Source organism: Cervus elaphus, chromosome 15 (genome assembly GCF_910594005.1).
Source record: "Cervus elaphus chromosome 15, mCerEla1.1, whole genome shotgun sequence".
In the NCBI taxonomy this organism is placed as follows: domain Eukaryota; kingdom Metazoa; phylum Chordata; class Mammalia; order Artiodactyla; family Cervidae; genus Cervus; species Cervus elaphus.
In genome coordinates this window covers 58817663-58833453 of record NC_057829.1, presented here as the reverse complement: position 1 = coordinate 58833453, position 15791 = coordinate 58817663, and the positions used below count along the sequence as shown (strand labels likewise).

Below are 15791 nucleotides of genomic sequence, written 5' to 3'. Positions count from 1 at the left end.
GAACAGAAAGATGGACTGCAAGCCACTGAAGTTTAGGCTCTTTTCTTTCTAAGCATTGCTTTAATTATTACATTTTTTCATTTCTCTCCAAATTCATCTATATTGCATCAGAGGAAATAAAACATTATATATTGAAACCACTTCATGTTTACAGCCTATTTAATAAGGGCACAAAGCTGAGTTAATATTCCTCTACAAATCAAAACAGGTCTTTGAAATCACAGGTCAATGAGAGGAAAAAAAACCCCATAAATTCAGTGGTTTTGAAGAAAAGTCATTTCAAAAAAGAGCCCCACATTGTGCAATTATAACTTATGGAAAATTATTCATGTGCTTTCATATATTTTAAATCATAGAAACACATTTAAGAAGAAAATCTTGAATGTATCAATGTCTTCCCTTTCTTCTTTCTTTACCAGTTTTTAGATGAAAACAAGGAAGGGTTTTTAATGCTAATGGAAAATGTGAGTCACAAAAATATGAAGGGTGGAAAGAAGCCAACTCTTGCCTAGAATTATATTTGCACCTGCCAAGGCTGTATCTATGTAATATAAAAATATCAGTCATCTGGGTCAAAAATTCAGTCTAGCTCTTTCACAATATTTTTTTATTTCCTATGCTGGTTCCTTAAGAGGAGAGTATGAGAAATGTTTTGGCTGGTTTTTGGTCAAATCAATTAGTAGGATCTTTCTTTTTTTTTTTCATTTTTGTTTTTGTGTTTAATTTTTCATTTTTAAAATATTTCAAATATATAAGAAAATAGAGAGAATATTGTAATGAATAGCTAGCTTGTTCTTGATCCTTTCAACAGTGCTTATTTATGGAAAATTATTTTGTGTTGACATCTGAAGGTCACCTCCATTAATGGAAGAGTATTACAAATGGATAGATTTATGGTATTATACTTTGTAGGCCTGGATTGTTGATTCCAAGTATGGTGTGGGAAACAGAGCGTAGATCTTGAAGAAGAGGACAAAGGCCTGATAACAAAGTGGTTTTTCATTTGAATTTAAACATGTATGTTTCATGCCTTCCTTCCTCTGGTTCCCTGACCAGCCACTGTCTATAGGCACCCAACTCCCTCTTACTTTAGGAACCTCTATTCTTCTACTCGGTTCCTTCCTAGGGCTCAATTTTGCTTTCTTCTTGAAGAGTATTCAGGCTGACTTCTCTTCTCCCGCCTTGTCTTCTCTTACTGGCCCCCTGTCCTCATATGGCGGGGTCCTCGGATTTTGCATCTGGCATGGTAGTCTCTCTATTTTTACCTTTTTGAAAATATTTTCCTTGTTTACTTTGTCTTTCCTTTTCCTGCTTATGAGTGATGGAAATAAAGGGAAAGGCCACTTAATTGTACTTATGTGGCCGTTTTATTTTCCCAGGGTATTGTTTCAGTTCAGTTAGACAGTTCAGTCGCTCAGTAGTGTCCAACTCTTTGCGACCCCATGAATTGTAGCATGCCAGGCCTCCCTGTCCACCACCAACTCCCAGAGTTTACTCAAACTCATGCCCATCGAGTCAGTGATGCCATCCAGCCATATCACCCTCTGTCATCCCCTTCTCCTCCTGCCCCCAATCCCTCCCAGCATCAGGGTCTTTTCCAATGAGTCAATTCTTCACATGAGGTGGCCAAAGTACTGGAGTTTCAGCTTCAGCATCAGTCCTTCCAATGAACACCCAGGACTGATCCCCTTTAGGATAGACTGGTTGGATCTCCTTGCAGTCCAAGGGACTCTCAAGAGTCTTCCCCAACACCACAGCTCAAAAGCATCAATTCTTCGGTGCTCAGCTTTCTTCAGAGTCCAACTCTCACATCCATACATGACCACTGGAAAAACCATAGCCTTGACTAGACAGATCTTTGTTGGCAGAGTAATGTCTCTGCTTTTTAATATGCTATCTATCTAGGTTGATCATAACTTTCCTTCCAAGGAGTAAGCAGCTTTTAATTTCATCTGCAGTGATTTTGGAGCCCCCAAAAATAAAGTCTGACACTGTCTCCACTGTTTCCCCATCTATTTGCCATGAAGTCATGGGACCAGATGCCATGATGTTAGTTTTCTGAATGTTGAGCTTTAAGCCAACTTTTTCACTCTCCTCCTTTACTTTCATCAAGAGACTGTTTAGGCTGAAATATAATGCAAAGAATTCTGATTCTTTGTAGCTTTAATTTTGTTACAAACCTACAAACCTTGCAAAAGTGGTAAAAAGAATTTCTAGGTACCTGTGATCCAGTTAAGCCAAATGCAGAAATTATGTACATTATTCACACTATGAAAGGATGCTTCCCTCTAAAAGAGGATTTACTGTAGGGTTTTTATCTATAGCAAGCTTCCAAGAGAGAGAGAAAGAGAGAGGTACAGAGAGAGAGACACCCAGAGAGACAGACAGAGACACAGAGACAAGGAAAGAGAAAAACAGACATGAGGAGGAGGGAGATGCGGGGAGGAAGAGAAGGAGAGAAAAGGGTGGGTGATGCATGTGTGTTAAGTGTGTGTGTGTAGAAATGTTTCTAAACCAGTACCTATACAGACCCATATCCTCCTCCCACTTCTCTGACGAAGTAATAGAATGTCTGCTTTTTTTTTTTTTATCATGGTTCTGTCTGGAATCTCAACATTTCTTAAACTTTAAGAGAGTTTAAGAAATGGGGTTGAGAGAGATGGTATGGCATTCTGATTCCTCTGAAAGACTTTCATTTTAATATATTTTTTTAAGAGGGTAGCTGTTGTTTCAAATCTTTAATTGGCATGGACCTTAAAAAATTATTTACAGTAATACCAGCTTTAGGATTATATCTAAACCTCTCCAACTGGCTGTAAGACATTCATTTCTCCAGACATGTACATCTTATACATGAGAAGAGTGTTAAATATATTTCACCCATTAGCAAAGGATCAAGTTGCTTACATGAAAACATTTATCCTTCATTTAGAGCAGTGCTATCCAGTAGAACTTTCTGCAATGATAGAAATGTTCTTTATCTGCACTGTTGAGTACATACAGTAGCCACCAGCCAGTGGTAGCTCTGCAATACTTTTAATGTGGCTAGTGTGACTGAGGAACTGAATTTGAAATTTTATTTTAATTAAATTTGAATTTAAATAGCCAGTTAACTTTTTTTGTTTGTTTTCTTGTGGCTGCTGTGCTGTGCTAAGTAGTTTCAGTCCTGTCTGAGTCTTTGTGACCCCGTGGACTGCAGCCCGCCAGGCTCCTCTGTCCATGAGATTCTCCAGGCAAGAATACTGGAGTGGGTTGCTGTACCCTCCTCCAGGGGATATTCTTGACCTAGGGATCCTGTGACTCCCACGTTGTAGGCAGATTCTTTATTGCTGCGTCACTGGGGGAGTCCTTTCCTGTGACTAGTGGCTGCTAGACCAGACAGTGCAGATTTAGAGACTGACCGCTCAGGTTTCGTTACTGTTACTGGCCTTTGAAGGATTGGTTTGTCAAAAAAATTAGAAGCCATTATAGTAATGTGGCTCAGATGGTAAAGAGTCTGCCAGCAAAGCAGAAGACCTGGGTTCATTCCCTGGGTTGGGAAGACCCCCTGAAGAAGGAAATGGCAACCCACTCCAGTATTCTTGCCTGGAGAATTCCATGGACAGAGGAGCCTCACGGGCAGTCTATGGGGTCGCAAAGTAGTGTGAATGGTAGTAATGTGAGAAAGTAGGAAAATGCAGTCAAGAAAACTAATAGCTTTTAAAATTTTGGGGTTTTCAGTTTTAAAGTGATTGTTAGAGACCATCTTTTGACAGAGCACTAAAAGAGGATGCCCTTCTACACAACCCGAATGGTGTAAAGGGTCCTTCTTTTTATCATGTTAAGGCCCCACCTGGTCGGGCTCTTGTTGGAAGCAGGCAGCACAGGGGAGGACACTGGCCTGATGGGAGATGATGTCCCGGCAGCCAAGGTAGGGGGCCCAGTCGTGGTCAAGGAGTGGGCTCTTCTGGAAGGGAGAGGGTTGGGAGGGTTCATGATGGCATTTGCCTCTGTGAGAGTGGAAGACAGAAAAAAGACAATGACTCTGATTAAACTTTCCCTCACAAATCAGATAGAAAAGATGTTTCTGAATGTCTGAGGAAATCAATCTATATAGGCAATTATAAGAAGCATTATATGTATATGTATAAGCATATATGTATAAGAAGCATTAAAATATTCTGGTGAGTTCTCAATCCTGGCTACACATCAGAATCATCTGGGGAACTTAAACAGTGCATAGATATCCTGGAGTTACACAGAGTCTGAATCGGTTGGGCTGGGGTGTAGCTAGAGCATGCAGAGAGTCTTTAAAAAGCTCTAATATCCAGCCAGGAGGTAAGAATCACTGATCTAATCCAGTGATTTGATTGTACCTTTCAAATCTAATATTCCTTGTCAATAATGGCAAGTTAACTAGTTAGTATTTTCTTCTAAATGCAACTTACATCTGCAAACTTGTGTTTGCAGAAATACCTCTTGGGTTCCATCATCCAGTTAAAAACAAAGGTAAGTATATTTAATAAGATAAAGAGTTTAGTTAAGAAGACCTGTGATACTTATATCTCAATTTAAAACCAAATGCACGTTTTCCCATTTAAAAAACCCTTAGATGTGAAGATGCTGCTTTACCTGATTCTTCTTGTTCATTGACATCTTGAGGATCAGAACCACTCCGGCTCCGACTCTCTTTGTGTGTTTTGGCCTTGCGGGTGGCCATCTCGTCATCCGTCACCTCTCCACTCTCACCCTGGGAACAGAAAACTCACCATGCTTATCCTTCCCATCTCTGCTTAGCTCAGGTGGGTCCCTATTTTTTCACTGATCCACCATCAGTACCACCTCCCCCTGGTGAAACCAGTAAAGACCTATGTGAAGGCTGACCAAGTGCTCCCTTGTTCTGTTTATCCCACGTGTTCTTCATGATAATGCAGTACTCCTTGGGGGAAAGGGTGACAAGAGAAGGCATAAGATCCCTGGAGTCTGTGCAGAGACAGAATTATGAAGCAGATAAAGTTCAACCTAGGCATCAACAGCCTCCCAAGTGCAAAGAGTGGAACTTCTTCCATTTAACCATGAAGAAAATGTATCACACTATAGTGATAATATAAATAATGTAATATATAATATAGAGTGATACATACATATATATATATATATATATATATATATATATATATATATATATATCATGCTAAAAAACAAAACACAGAATTTACCATCTTAACCATTTTTAATGCTTCCCTTGTGACTCAGATGGTAAAGAAGCTGCCTGCAATGTGGGAGACCTGGGTTCAATCCCTCAGTCGGGAAGATCCCCTGGAGAAGGAACTGGCAACCCACTCCAGTATTCTTGCCTGGAGAATCCCATGGACAGAAGAGTCTGGCAGGCTACAGTCCATGGGGTAGCAAAGAGTCAGACACAACTGAGCAACTAACACACACATGACCATTTTTAAGTGTACCATAGAGAAAGTAGTGCTAACTATTTGTATTTTGTTGTGCAAGGTATTTCTAGAACTTTTTCACTTTTGCAAAACTGATACTCTATACTCATTAAACAATTCCCCCTTTCCCCTTCACCTTAGTCCCCGCAACCACCATTCTATTTTCTAAGAGTTGGACCACTTTAGGTATCTCATACCTGTAACTGGAATCAAGCAGTATTTGTCCTTTTGTGACTGACTTATTTCACTTAGGATAATGTCCTTAAGGTCATCTGCATTGTAGCACATGACAGGATTTCCCTCTTTTTATCCCCATTGTATGTACATGTTACCTTTTCTTTATCCTTCATTGGTGGATGGACACTTGATTCTCTTGTTAATATATTTTAAATTGAGTTCTAGCCTTTTGACCCTCCAAAACCTTCCTAATATGATCCTTGTTCCTTACTATCCTTTCTTTGCCCACCACAGAGCCCATGCTCCAATCTGAAGCCTGAATCCAGGGCCCCCTGTGCCAGAGAGGCGGTCCCCTGCATTGTCTGCCTGGTAAATCCCATCTGTCCTTTAAGACCCACCTCTCACCTTCTCTGTGGAGCCATCCCTGCCTGACTCCCAGTCTTCTATTTCCCTTCTCTCTACCCCACAGCACTTTGCAGACAGCGTGACAGGGACTCTTCCTTAGATCTCACTGTGTTTGTTAGCATCTCTGTGTCCCTCTATGGACCCTGACTTTTTGCTGGTGGTGACTCAGTTCCTAGTACTGGGCTTGGCATCCAGTGGGCACTTGGTAAGCTCTTGTATTTTATTTGTTTTACATCTCACCCTGTCCCCAATCCAAATGACCTAACATAGTTTATGGTTATGTAGATTATACAGTGGTCCCAGATGATTGGGTTGGATGCTTAATAAACAAGTAACACCCTACCCTCATAAGGATTTTCTTCTTTTTCTTGGCGTTGCTTATACTTAAGGTGTTGGGCTTCTCAGCGCTCTTTGCTGATGTCCCAGGGCTGGGGTTTCGAGTACTCCATCGTCTGCCACCAAACAGCTCCACAGCTTGAGCCAAAGTTGGGCCTTCATATCGTCCATCCTCCTGTAAAAGAGACACATTCTGAACCCATAAGGGAAGAATGAGTAAAGGGGGAGTAAATGTATCAAAGGCTTTCCGGAAATTCCCAGAGGCAGAGGAGCACAGGCTGTCACCAAAGAAGAATGATCTGGCCACCCAAGTGGCTCTAACTGTCCGGACTCTCTGTTGGGGATTTCATCAAGTCCTATGTGGTCCTGGTCAAATCCAGCTGAGTTCCAGTGTTGTGCTTTAATACAGCCACGTTCAATTGGGATTAACAAAAAGTTTCCCTTTCCACTTTCAGAAGTTATGTTTCAGCATTATCACTGCAGGCAAATTCATTAAGATGTACTTTGTAAATCTGGGCTTTGAAGGACTTGGAGGGTGTATATGTGTGTATGACTCTATTGAAGTAAAATCAAGTTCTATTTGTTATTTCATCACTCTAGCTATATTTTCACCTAGCTTGATGCTTGGGACAGTCTGACTTGGAGTCAGAGTAGGTGGAGTACATGAAATTCATTTTGAAGGGCTTTGGGGGCACCTCAAGTAGTTGAGCTGCCATCTTCTTCAGTGACTGACATCCAAGGACAGAGAGCCCAGGGGACTCAGAACACCATGCATATTATGATGCCTTGAGCAGTGAAAACATCCTCAGTGGGTACATGATGGTTTACAATAACTGCTTCTTGTAAGGCAGTTCTATGTAATATGCACTGAGTATCAGAAGGGATGGAGTAATTAAACAGTGTTCAACAATTCTCCTTGTAAGTCAGGAAAGTTAATGAAACTACAAAAAGTCACATATGAATTAAAGACAATATTGATATTTCACAAATCGTAGAAAAAGCACCTTTTAAATCTATTTCTATTTACTATCTTTACTTTCTACAAGCTTTTAAGGTTAGTCCTCCTTTGCAAATGCAAAGATGTGCTTATAAATAGATTTTAGCTTTGTTGTAGATAATATGCAAATAATAAAGCGACTTTGTGCACAAACGTGTGTGCATGTGAGTGTGTTTGCGCCTTCATGTCTGTGCTTGTTCCTAATGTTCAATGACTATCTGATTTGATGACTTGAGTTGTGACCTCCTACTTCCTGAATCCCATTACGGATCCCAGGATGCTTAGTGAATTGGCTACTTGGTGATCTTTTGAATAATGTGTGACGAAACCTTTTGGTGACCTTCTGTCCTGAATATCTGTGATTTATGCCTGTCTGTGGGTCATTTTTCTTTTTTTTTTTTGTCTTTTTTTTTTCTTTTAATTTTTATTTTTTTGGTCATACATTGATATGAATCAGCCATAGATTTACACGTATTCCCCATCCCGATCCCCCCTCCCACCTCCCTCTCCACCCGATTCCTCTGGGTCTTCCCAGTGCGGGTCATTTTTCTTTTCTTTAACCATACCCAAGTTTACTTTATCTCTTGTCACTGGATACAGTCTTGGGTCTATCAGTCAGTGGGGAACATCCTCCCTTGACCAATGGTTGGTATAGGACCCAAATAAGCCAATCAAAGTCACCATCCCTGACATGTACACACTACTATATTTAAAATGAATAATAATCAACAAGGTCCTACAGTACAGCTCAATGTTATGAGGCAGCCTGAATGGGAGGGGAATTTGGGGGAGGATGGATACATGTATACATATGGCTGAGTCCCTTTGCTATTCACCTGAAACTGTCACAACACTGGTTGCTAATTGGCTATATCCCAATACAAAATAAAAAGTTAAAAAAACCTCCACCCCTGGAAAATGAATCTTGAATGGAGTGATACAAAGAGTGAAAATGGCTGGAGATGATTCCACCTGGTGCAGATCTGCTGGAGAGAGTTCCTGCTAACAAGTCACCAAACTGACTGCAAAGTGACACAACTTCATAAGCTGATTTTTAACTACCTTATTGCATAACATACTCTGATTACAAAAAAATTCTGTAAAATTTTATCTATGGGTTTTAACTAATACATCTTTAAACATTAAACCTAATGCTTAAACAGAGTAGACCACTTCATTAAAATTTAAAAGCTCTTCTCTGCAAAAGACATGGTCAAGAAAGTTAGAAGACAAGCCACGGGCTGGGAGGAAATATTTGAGAAGAAATGTCTGATAAAGGTCTGTTATCCAAAATGTACAAAAAAAATTTAAAACTCAACAATAAGAAAACAAACGACTCAATCAAAAAATAGGTCAAAGAATTTGATAGACACCTCACCAAAGAATATAAGCAGATGGCAAATAAGCATATGAAAAGATGTTCCACGTCATATGTCATCAGAGAAATGTGAAATAAGACAATGAGGTACAACTGCACACCTATTAGAATGGCCAAAATTGAGAACACTGACAACACCAAATGCTGGTGAGGATGCAGAGCAATAGGGACTCTCATTTGCTGCTGGTGCGAATGAAAAATGTTACAGCCATGTTAGAAGGCAGTTTCTTACAAAACTAAACACACTTTTACTGTATGATTCAGCAATCACACTCCTTGATATTTACCCAAATGAGTTGGAAACTTGTATCTATACCAAAACCTGAACATGGATACTTACACTTGCTTCATTCATAATTGCCAAAACTTGGAAGCAACCAAGAAATCCTTTAGTAGGTGAATGAATGAATAAACTGTGGTTCACTAAGACAATCAAACTTCACTCAGTAATAAAAAGAAATGAACTATCGAGCCACAAGCAGACATGGGGGAAAACTTAAATGCATATGACTAAGTGAAAGAAACTGATCTGAGAAGGCTACATATTCTATGATTCCCACTATATAACATCTGGAAAAGGCAAAACTATGGAGACAATAAGAAGATCAGTGGTTGCAGGGGCTAGGAGAGAGTGGGATGGAGTGGGAGCAAGATGAACAGGCAGAGCACACAGGATATTTAGGGCAGCAAAAATGCTCCATATGGTATTGTAGTGAGGGATATATGTCAGTATATTATATTTGTACAAGCCCATAGAATGTACAGCACCAAGAGTGAACTCTAAGGTAAACTACGGACTTTGGGAAATTACGACATGTTAACGTAGGTTCATCCTTTGTAAAAGGATGTCTAGTCAAAGCTATGGTTTTTCCAGTAGTCATGTATGGATGTGCGAGTTGGACTATAAAGAAAGCTGAGCACCAAAGAATTGATGCTTCTGAACTGTGGTGTTGGAGAAGACTCTTGAGAGTCCCGTGGACTGCAAGGAGATCCAAGCAGTCAATCCTAAAGGAAATCAGTCCTGAATATCCACTGGAAGGACTGATGCTAAAGCTTTGGCCACCTGATGTGAAGAACTGACTCCTTGGAAAAGACCCTGATGCTGGGAAAGATTGAAAGTGGGAGGAGAAAGGGATAACAGAGGATGAGATGGTTGGATGGCATCACTGACTCAATGGACATGAGTTTGACTAAGCTCCGGGAGTTAGTGATGGACAGGGAGGCCTGGCATGCTGCAGTCCATGGGGTCGTAAAGAGTCGGATACAACTGAGTGACTGAACTGAACTGAACTGATCCTTTGTAAAAAATGTATCATACTTGTTAGTGATGTTGATAACGGGGGAGCCATGTATGTGTGGGGACAGGAGGTTTATGGGAAATCTCTGTACTTTCCTTTCAATTTTATAATAAACCTAAAAATGCTCTAAAAAATAAAATCTTTAATAAAATTTAATAGACCCATTACCATGTACATATAAAAGAATCAGCCTCTACTGCTTTGGTTTTCATAAATTCAGAACATCCTAACATGGGCCAAGCTTTACTATTAATGGAAATATTTTAGGCCTGTAAAAGGCAGGATGCCTTTGTTTAATCTTTAAAGGAGACTTTCTGGGAACTAAAATGTACTTTGAATCTTCCTTTTGTTTTACACAAAACAATAAACTTGTTTGGGATGGATGAAAGATGTACCTTCTATTTTAAATTTGGGCTATAGCAAGTGAAGGTACATTCTCAGTTTTAGAAAATGGTTCATGTGAACACTGAGAATTAGGAAATTGACTCCTTAAAAAGTATGCATGTACTTTTGGGACTTCCCTGGTGGTCCATTGGTTAAGACTCCACACTCCCATTGCGGGGGGCCTGGGTTCAGTCCCTGGTCAGGGAACTAGATCCCACATGCTGTAACTAAGAGTTTGCAAGCCACAATGAAAAGATCCTGCATCCCAAGACTAAGGATCCAGCATGCAGCAACAAAGGTCTAAGATCCTGAGTGCCACAACTAAGACCCATGGAGCTAAATAAATACATATTTTTTTAAAAATTCATGTACTTTTAACTTGGCATATCTTTGCATATGATACCTTAAAGACTTAAAACAATCTAACTCTTTAAATAGATGCCCCACTTTTTTCCTTGGAGATAGCCAGAATCTGTTTCTGTTGCTTACAAAGAAGTTTACTGATAATCCTGTGTATAACCTCCTCAGCTTCCCAGAAATCTTTCCAAATATATGAGTTCTTAAGCCCTGCCCATAACTTTGAGCCAAAGCTCATGATACCAACCTTTCTTCCACATCCCATATCAAATTTCTGCACAGTTTGCTTTTTAAAAATTTCTTGTATCCCTAGGCTTTGTTACAAATATCACTATTGGGAATTCCCTGGTGGTCTAGGGGTTAAGAATCTGTCTTTCAATGCAGAGGACTCGGGTTCAAGCCCAGGGAACTAAGATCCCACATGACTTGGGGGAACAAAGTCCATGCCACAACTACTGAGCTTACAGGCTCCAGAGCTCATGCTTGGAAACATGAGAAGCCCATGCACTGCAACAAAGACTCAGAGCAGAGACCCCCCCCAAAACCAAACAAACAAAAACAGAAGTCACTATTTTTTCTTGTCTTTTGCTTTATCTCTTACTACTATTTTCATTAGCTTAGTTTATATTCACTAGCACTAAAATACTTGTACTTGAAAGTAACACTGCAAACATTTATCACAGAAGAGGACTCGGATGTTAGGAAGATTATTTTCTATATAAGCTCTTCCTAAATTGGGGATAAAGAAATATTCTTATATGGCTGTTAGAGGAAGTTTGGAAGAAATCAAGATCTTCCATACGTTTCTTTAGTTTGTAGATACGTTTAAAAATTTCTTTTGTACTTTGGGACTTCTCAGAGTTTTTTTTTTTTTTTAATTAATTAATTAATTTATTTATTTATTTTTGTCATACATTGCTAAGCTGTATTATAAATCACCAAGGGGGCATTTAGAATGATACCTATTTGACCTTTTGTTCTCCAAGTGCCAAATTAGCATCTTTTTAATATCCCGTGATACAATTTGGGAACTGGTCTATATGATGGAAAAATGAGTAGTCCATTGACCTTTTTCACTTAAAAAAAAAAAGGAAGAAAGAAATCTTGAGTGTCTAAGACTGTTGTCTGTCTTAGGCAGCTTGTGTAGTATGTTGTTTTGAGGATGAATGCCATCTATGTTTTCAGAAGTGACTGAGGTATATGGAGGCTTTTTGCCCTTACACTGTGACAGCTTGGTTCCTCACAGGGGTGGAAGGATGGGGGTGGAGAGAAAGGGAGGGATATAGCTGTGGTTATAACTGCGTAAGACCAAGTCAACTCCAAGTCACTTCCTCTGTCTCAGCTCCAGCAGCACCTTTTCTCATCCATTGTCTGTGGTCTCATCTGGTGCCCCCTCAGCATAAACTGAACGTTGCCAGGGTAAATGAGAAACTTGGTGCTGTGTGTTAGTTGCTCGGTTGTATCCGACTCTTTGCGACCCCATGGACTATAGCCCCCTGGGCTCCTGTACTGGAGTGGGTAGCCATGCCCTTCTCCAGTGGATCTTCCTGACCCAGGGATCCAACTCGGGTCTCCTGCATTGCAGGCAGATTCTTTACCATCTGAGCCACAGTACAGTACTGTGAACTTAGTAATGAGAAACTAAGCAGACTTTACATGTTAATTCAGTTACTTTGTAAGACTGGGAAGGAAACACATGGAGCAAATAAACCACATAGGTTTTGTGACAGTGACTGTAATTGAGCCCAAAGACTTTGGTTCATGACCAGACTGAATGCATTTTCATGACTGTAGAAGGCTGAGGAATGACTGTAATTGAAAACCAATACTCATAATAGCTCCTGGAGACCTTCCTTCCAAGCAGCCGGCACCACTGAGAGCTCCCTGTGCAGTAGACAGGAAGCAAGCATTTTGGTTTCCATTTTATTTCAAAAAATATTTATTTATTTGGCTGTGCCAGGTCTTAGTTGCATCATGTGGGATCTTTAGTTGTGGAATGTGGGATCTAGTTCTGTGACCAGGGATAGAACCTGGGCCCCCTGTATTGGGGGAGCAAGGCATCTTAGCCACTGGACCACCAGAGAGGTCCCTTGGTTTCCATTTTAGATGAGTTAACTAAAACTGGCTTTGTGCAGTGCAGCATAATCATGTATATAGGCCTAAGTGCTTATTAATTAATTGAGTTCTTCAGGATATGATCTCTACTCATTAAGTACTGTATGGATGTGGGGAAAGGGGAAAGAAGGGGTTTTACACATGTGACTCTACTAACATTCCAGAGCAGAAAATGTTTTAAATTGTCAGAAACATGTTAGAACTATGAAAAGTACACGAAAATCAATCCTTTGAGTAATTTAAGTCACAGTGGTATTTGTTCTGTGACACTACAAAAGATAATTCGTCCCCCATAACATAGAAAAGGGTTTCCCTTGTGGCTCAGCTAGTAAAGAATCTGTCTGCAATGTGGGAGACCTAGGTTCAGTCCCTGGGCTGGGAAGATCCCCTGGAGAAGGGAAGGGCTACCCACTCCAGTATTCTAGGCTAGAGAATTCCATGGACTGTATAGTCCATGGGGTCTCAAAGAGTCGGACACAACTGAGCTACTTTCACTTACTCAAGACACAAAAACATAGCAAAGAAAAACTGAATACTCTACAACTCATTTGACAATCCCACCAATAGTGTCACCTTGTAGTGGGGTTTATGACTCAATTTCCAAGCAATCTCTGCCCTCCTTCCTCCATAAGCATGTGGCTCTAGCTACACTGTGTCTCTTCTCACCACCTCATCCAACCCAGTGCTGGTGTACCTTTGGCTGGAGGGTCAAAGTACCTGATACGTGTGTGTGTGCTCAGTTGCTCAGCCATGTCTGACTTTTTGTGACCCCATGGATTGTATAGCACGCCAGGTTCCTTTGTCCATGAAATTTTCCAGGCGAATACAGGAGTGGGTTGCCATTTCCTTCTCCGGGGATCTTCCCAACCCAGGGATCCTGATACTTCAGGGTTAACAAAAAAATCACTCAGTTTAAGCTGCCTCCTAAGGGCTGTTGCCACTACAAATGAGGTTTGGAAAAACTCTAGTTGTGACTATCTCACATTTGGGAATGTTTCTTTTAAGCTTACAAGTTCTACAGTTTGGCAGCAATACACAGTAAATCAAAGAACTCTCTGAGAGTCATGGAGCACATTAGAAGATGAAATAGGATTTCGGTTTCCAAAGTGAAGATTTCCAACACATCAGCTAGTCCCTAATTAGCATAAAAGCATTCAGATTACAATGCTTTCTATTTTCACTTTAAGTGAAAATGCTTATATTAACTTGTTTCTTTCCAGATGTGTGAAGTCACTATTTTCATACAAAATAATAATAGGACCTACTTTGAGCCAGACACTATGCTTTATACATATGAATTTACATTATGGCTTTACACATATTAACTCAGTTAAGCCTCACAGTCACCCTTTGGACAATATGAATAATATCATTATTTTTCTCACTTTATAGATAAGAAACTAAGGCACAGAGAGGTTAAGTAAAAGCTGTTCAACATCACTCAGGCAGACAGTTGTCAGAGCTGGGAAAATGAACCTTGGTGGTCTAGTTGTCCAGTGTGTTTTTACAAGATAAATCTGGAGAATTATACTACCGAGGAGACAGGGAAGGCTGCATCCCTTTCCCCTTACCTGGTAGAGGCTGACGTACTGTTTCCGCAGCCACTGCTGTCTTTGGTCAGGGAACTTCCTCATCTTCCTCACAGCTCTAGTGAGCTCCAACAATCCACTGAAGAGCATTTTAGCTGTGTGCTTTGGTGCCACAAAGTGCAATAATCTATTGTCCGTGGTCTGCAGCCCGTAGAGCAGTGTCACACCAGTCTCTGAGAGAGACATGTTACTCAATTTGTTCTGAACACACACAGTGTGTATATCAATGTTAGGGTGTCCCATGTACACAGCCTTTGCTGCAAACAGATCCAAGATCCCCTCCACCAGGCCACTTAATCCAGCATTGCCCAGTAACGGGAATTTGCCAGGCTCAGACGTGTTACTGAGCACACCAAGTTTTGCTTTAGCACTGGCTGGGGAAGCAGTGGTGGGTTTTATCCAGGTCAAGGTGCTATTGTCAGGCTGAAGCTGGAGGAAGCAGCGGGCAGAGAGGTGCGTGTCCTGATCATAGTGGATGACTGTGGCCCCCTGCAACAGGAACTGGTGCACATCAGCTTGGATGGACAGCACGTACCATGGGATGAGCTCTGTCCCATGGTCAAAGGCTTTCTGTGGCTCTTCCGATCCATGAGAGTCCCATTCTTTGGGCTGCTCAAAGATGTCATTTTCGGAATCCAACAAATCTCCAATTATAAACCTGATAGAAAGAATTACAAATTTGATCTGTCTTATAATCAGAAGTAAGGACAACAAAAATCTTTCACTGACACTGGCATCATTTTTCATTCCATTATAAATTCAAATTAGCATAGGAAACATAAAATGCTACAAGTCAGAGTGATTTTGTATAGCGGTATTATAAAACCTTATATTTAACAACATGTCTGACCATAGGCTTTGAGGCCCCATGGACTGTAGCCCGCAGGCTCCTCTGTCCATGGAGTTTTCCAAGCAGGAGTACTGGAGCAGGTTGAATAAAGGAACTACTATATTATTGTATTTTTAATGTAAACAACAATTTTCATTATTAGTCTTTCCTCTTGTGTTAAATACATACATTTTTGCAATTAATATGACCTATTTGCAAAGTAAGTTTTATTATTATTTTTAAAATTTTTTTAAACTGGAGGATAATTGTTTTATAATATTGTGTTGGCTCCTGCAATATATCAACATGAATCAGCCACAAGTATACATATTTTTTTAATCTATGGGGGAACTGAGGTTCAGGAGGGGTGAGTAACTGGCTCCAGGTTACCCAGCTCAGAAGAGACCTACCTAAGGCAGGAATTTGGTCTGCCTGACTCTCTTTCTTCTATTTGGCTACTTTGGTAGGAATGTGCCTAAGAGAGACTCATTCTCTTCAAA

At 40.4% G+C, this 15791-nt stretch overlaps 1 protein-coding gene across 4 annotated transcripts in view; it reads right to left on the bottom strand.

Moving 5' to 3' along the window:
* PLCE1 (phospholipase C epsilon 1) overlaps positions 1 to 15791 on the bottom strand; it is a 361223-nt gene that overhangs the window by 63038 nt on the left and 282394 nt on the right. For 3 of the 4 annotated variants that reach the window (XM_043926636.1, XM_043926637.1, XM_043926639.1), the window contains 4 exons: positions 14445 to 15120; positions 6352 to 6519; positions 4612 to 4729; positions 3833 to 3989 (listed from right to left, as the gene is read on the bottom strand). In XM_043926636.1, coding sequence (XP_043782571.1) covers positions 3833 to 3989; positions 4612 to 4729; positions 6352 to 6519; positions 14445 to 15120 — 1119 coding nt within the window. The remainder of the gene's footprint in view (positions 1 to 3832; positions 3990 to 4611; positions 4730 to 6351; positions 6520 to 14444; positions 15121 to 15791) is intronic. The other variant, XM_043926638.1, reaches the window with a different exon arrangement.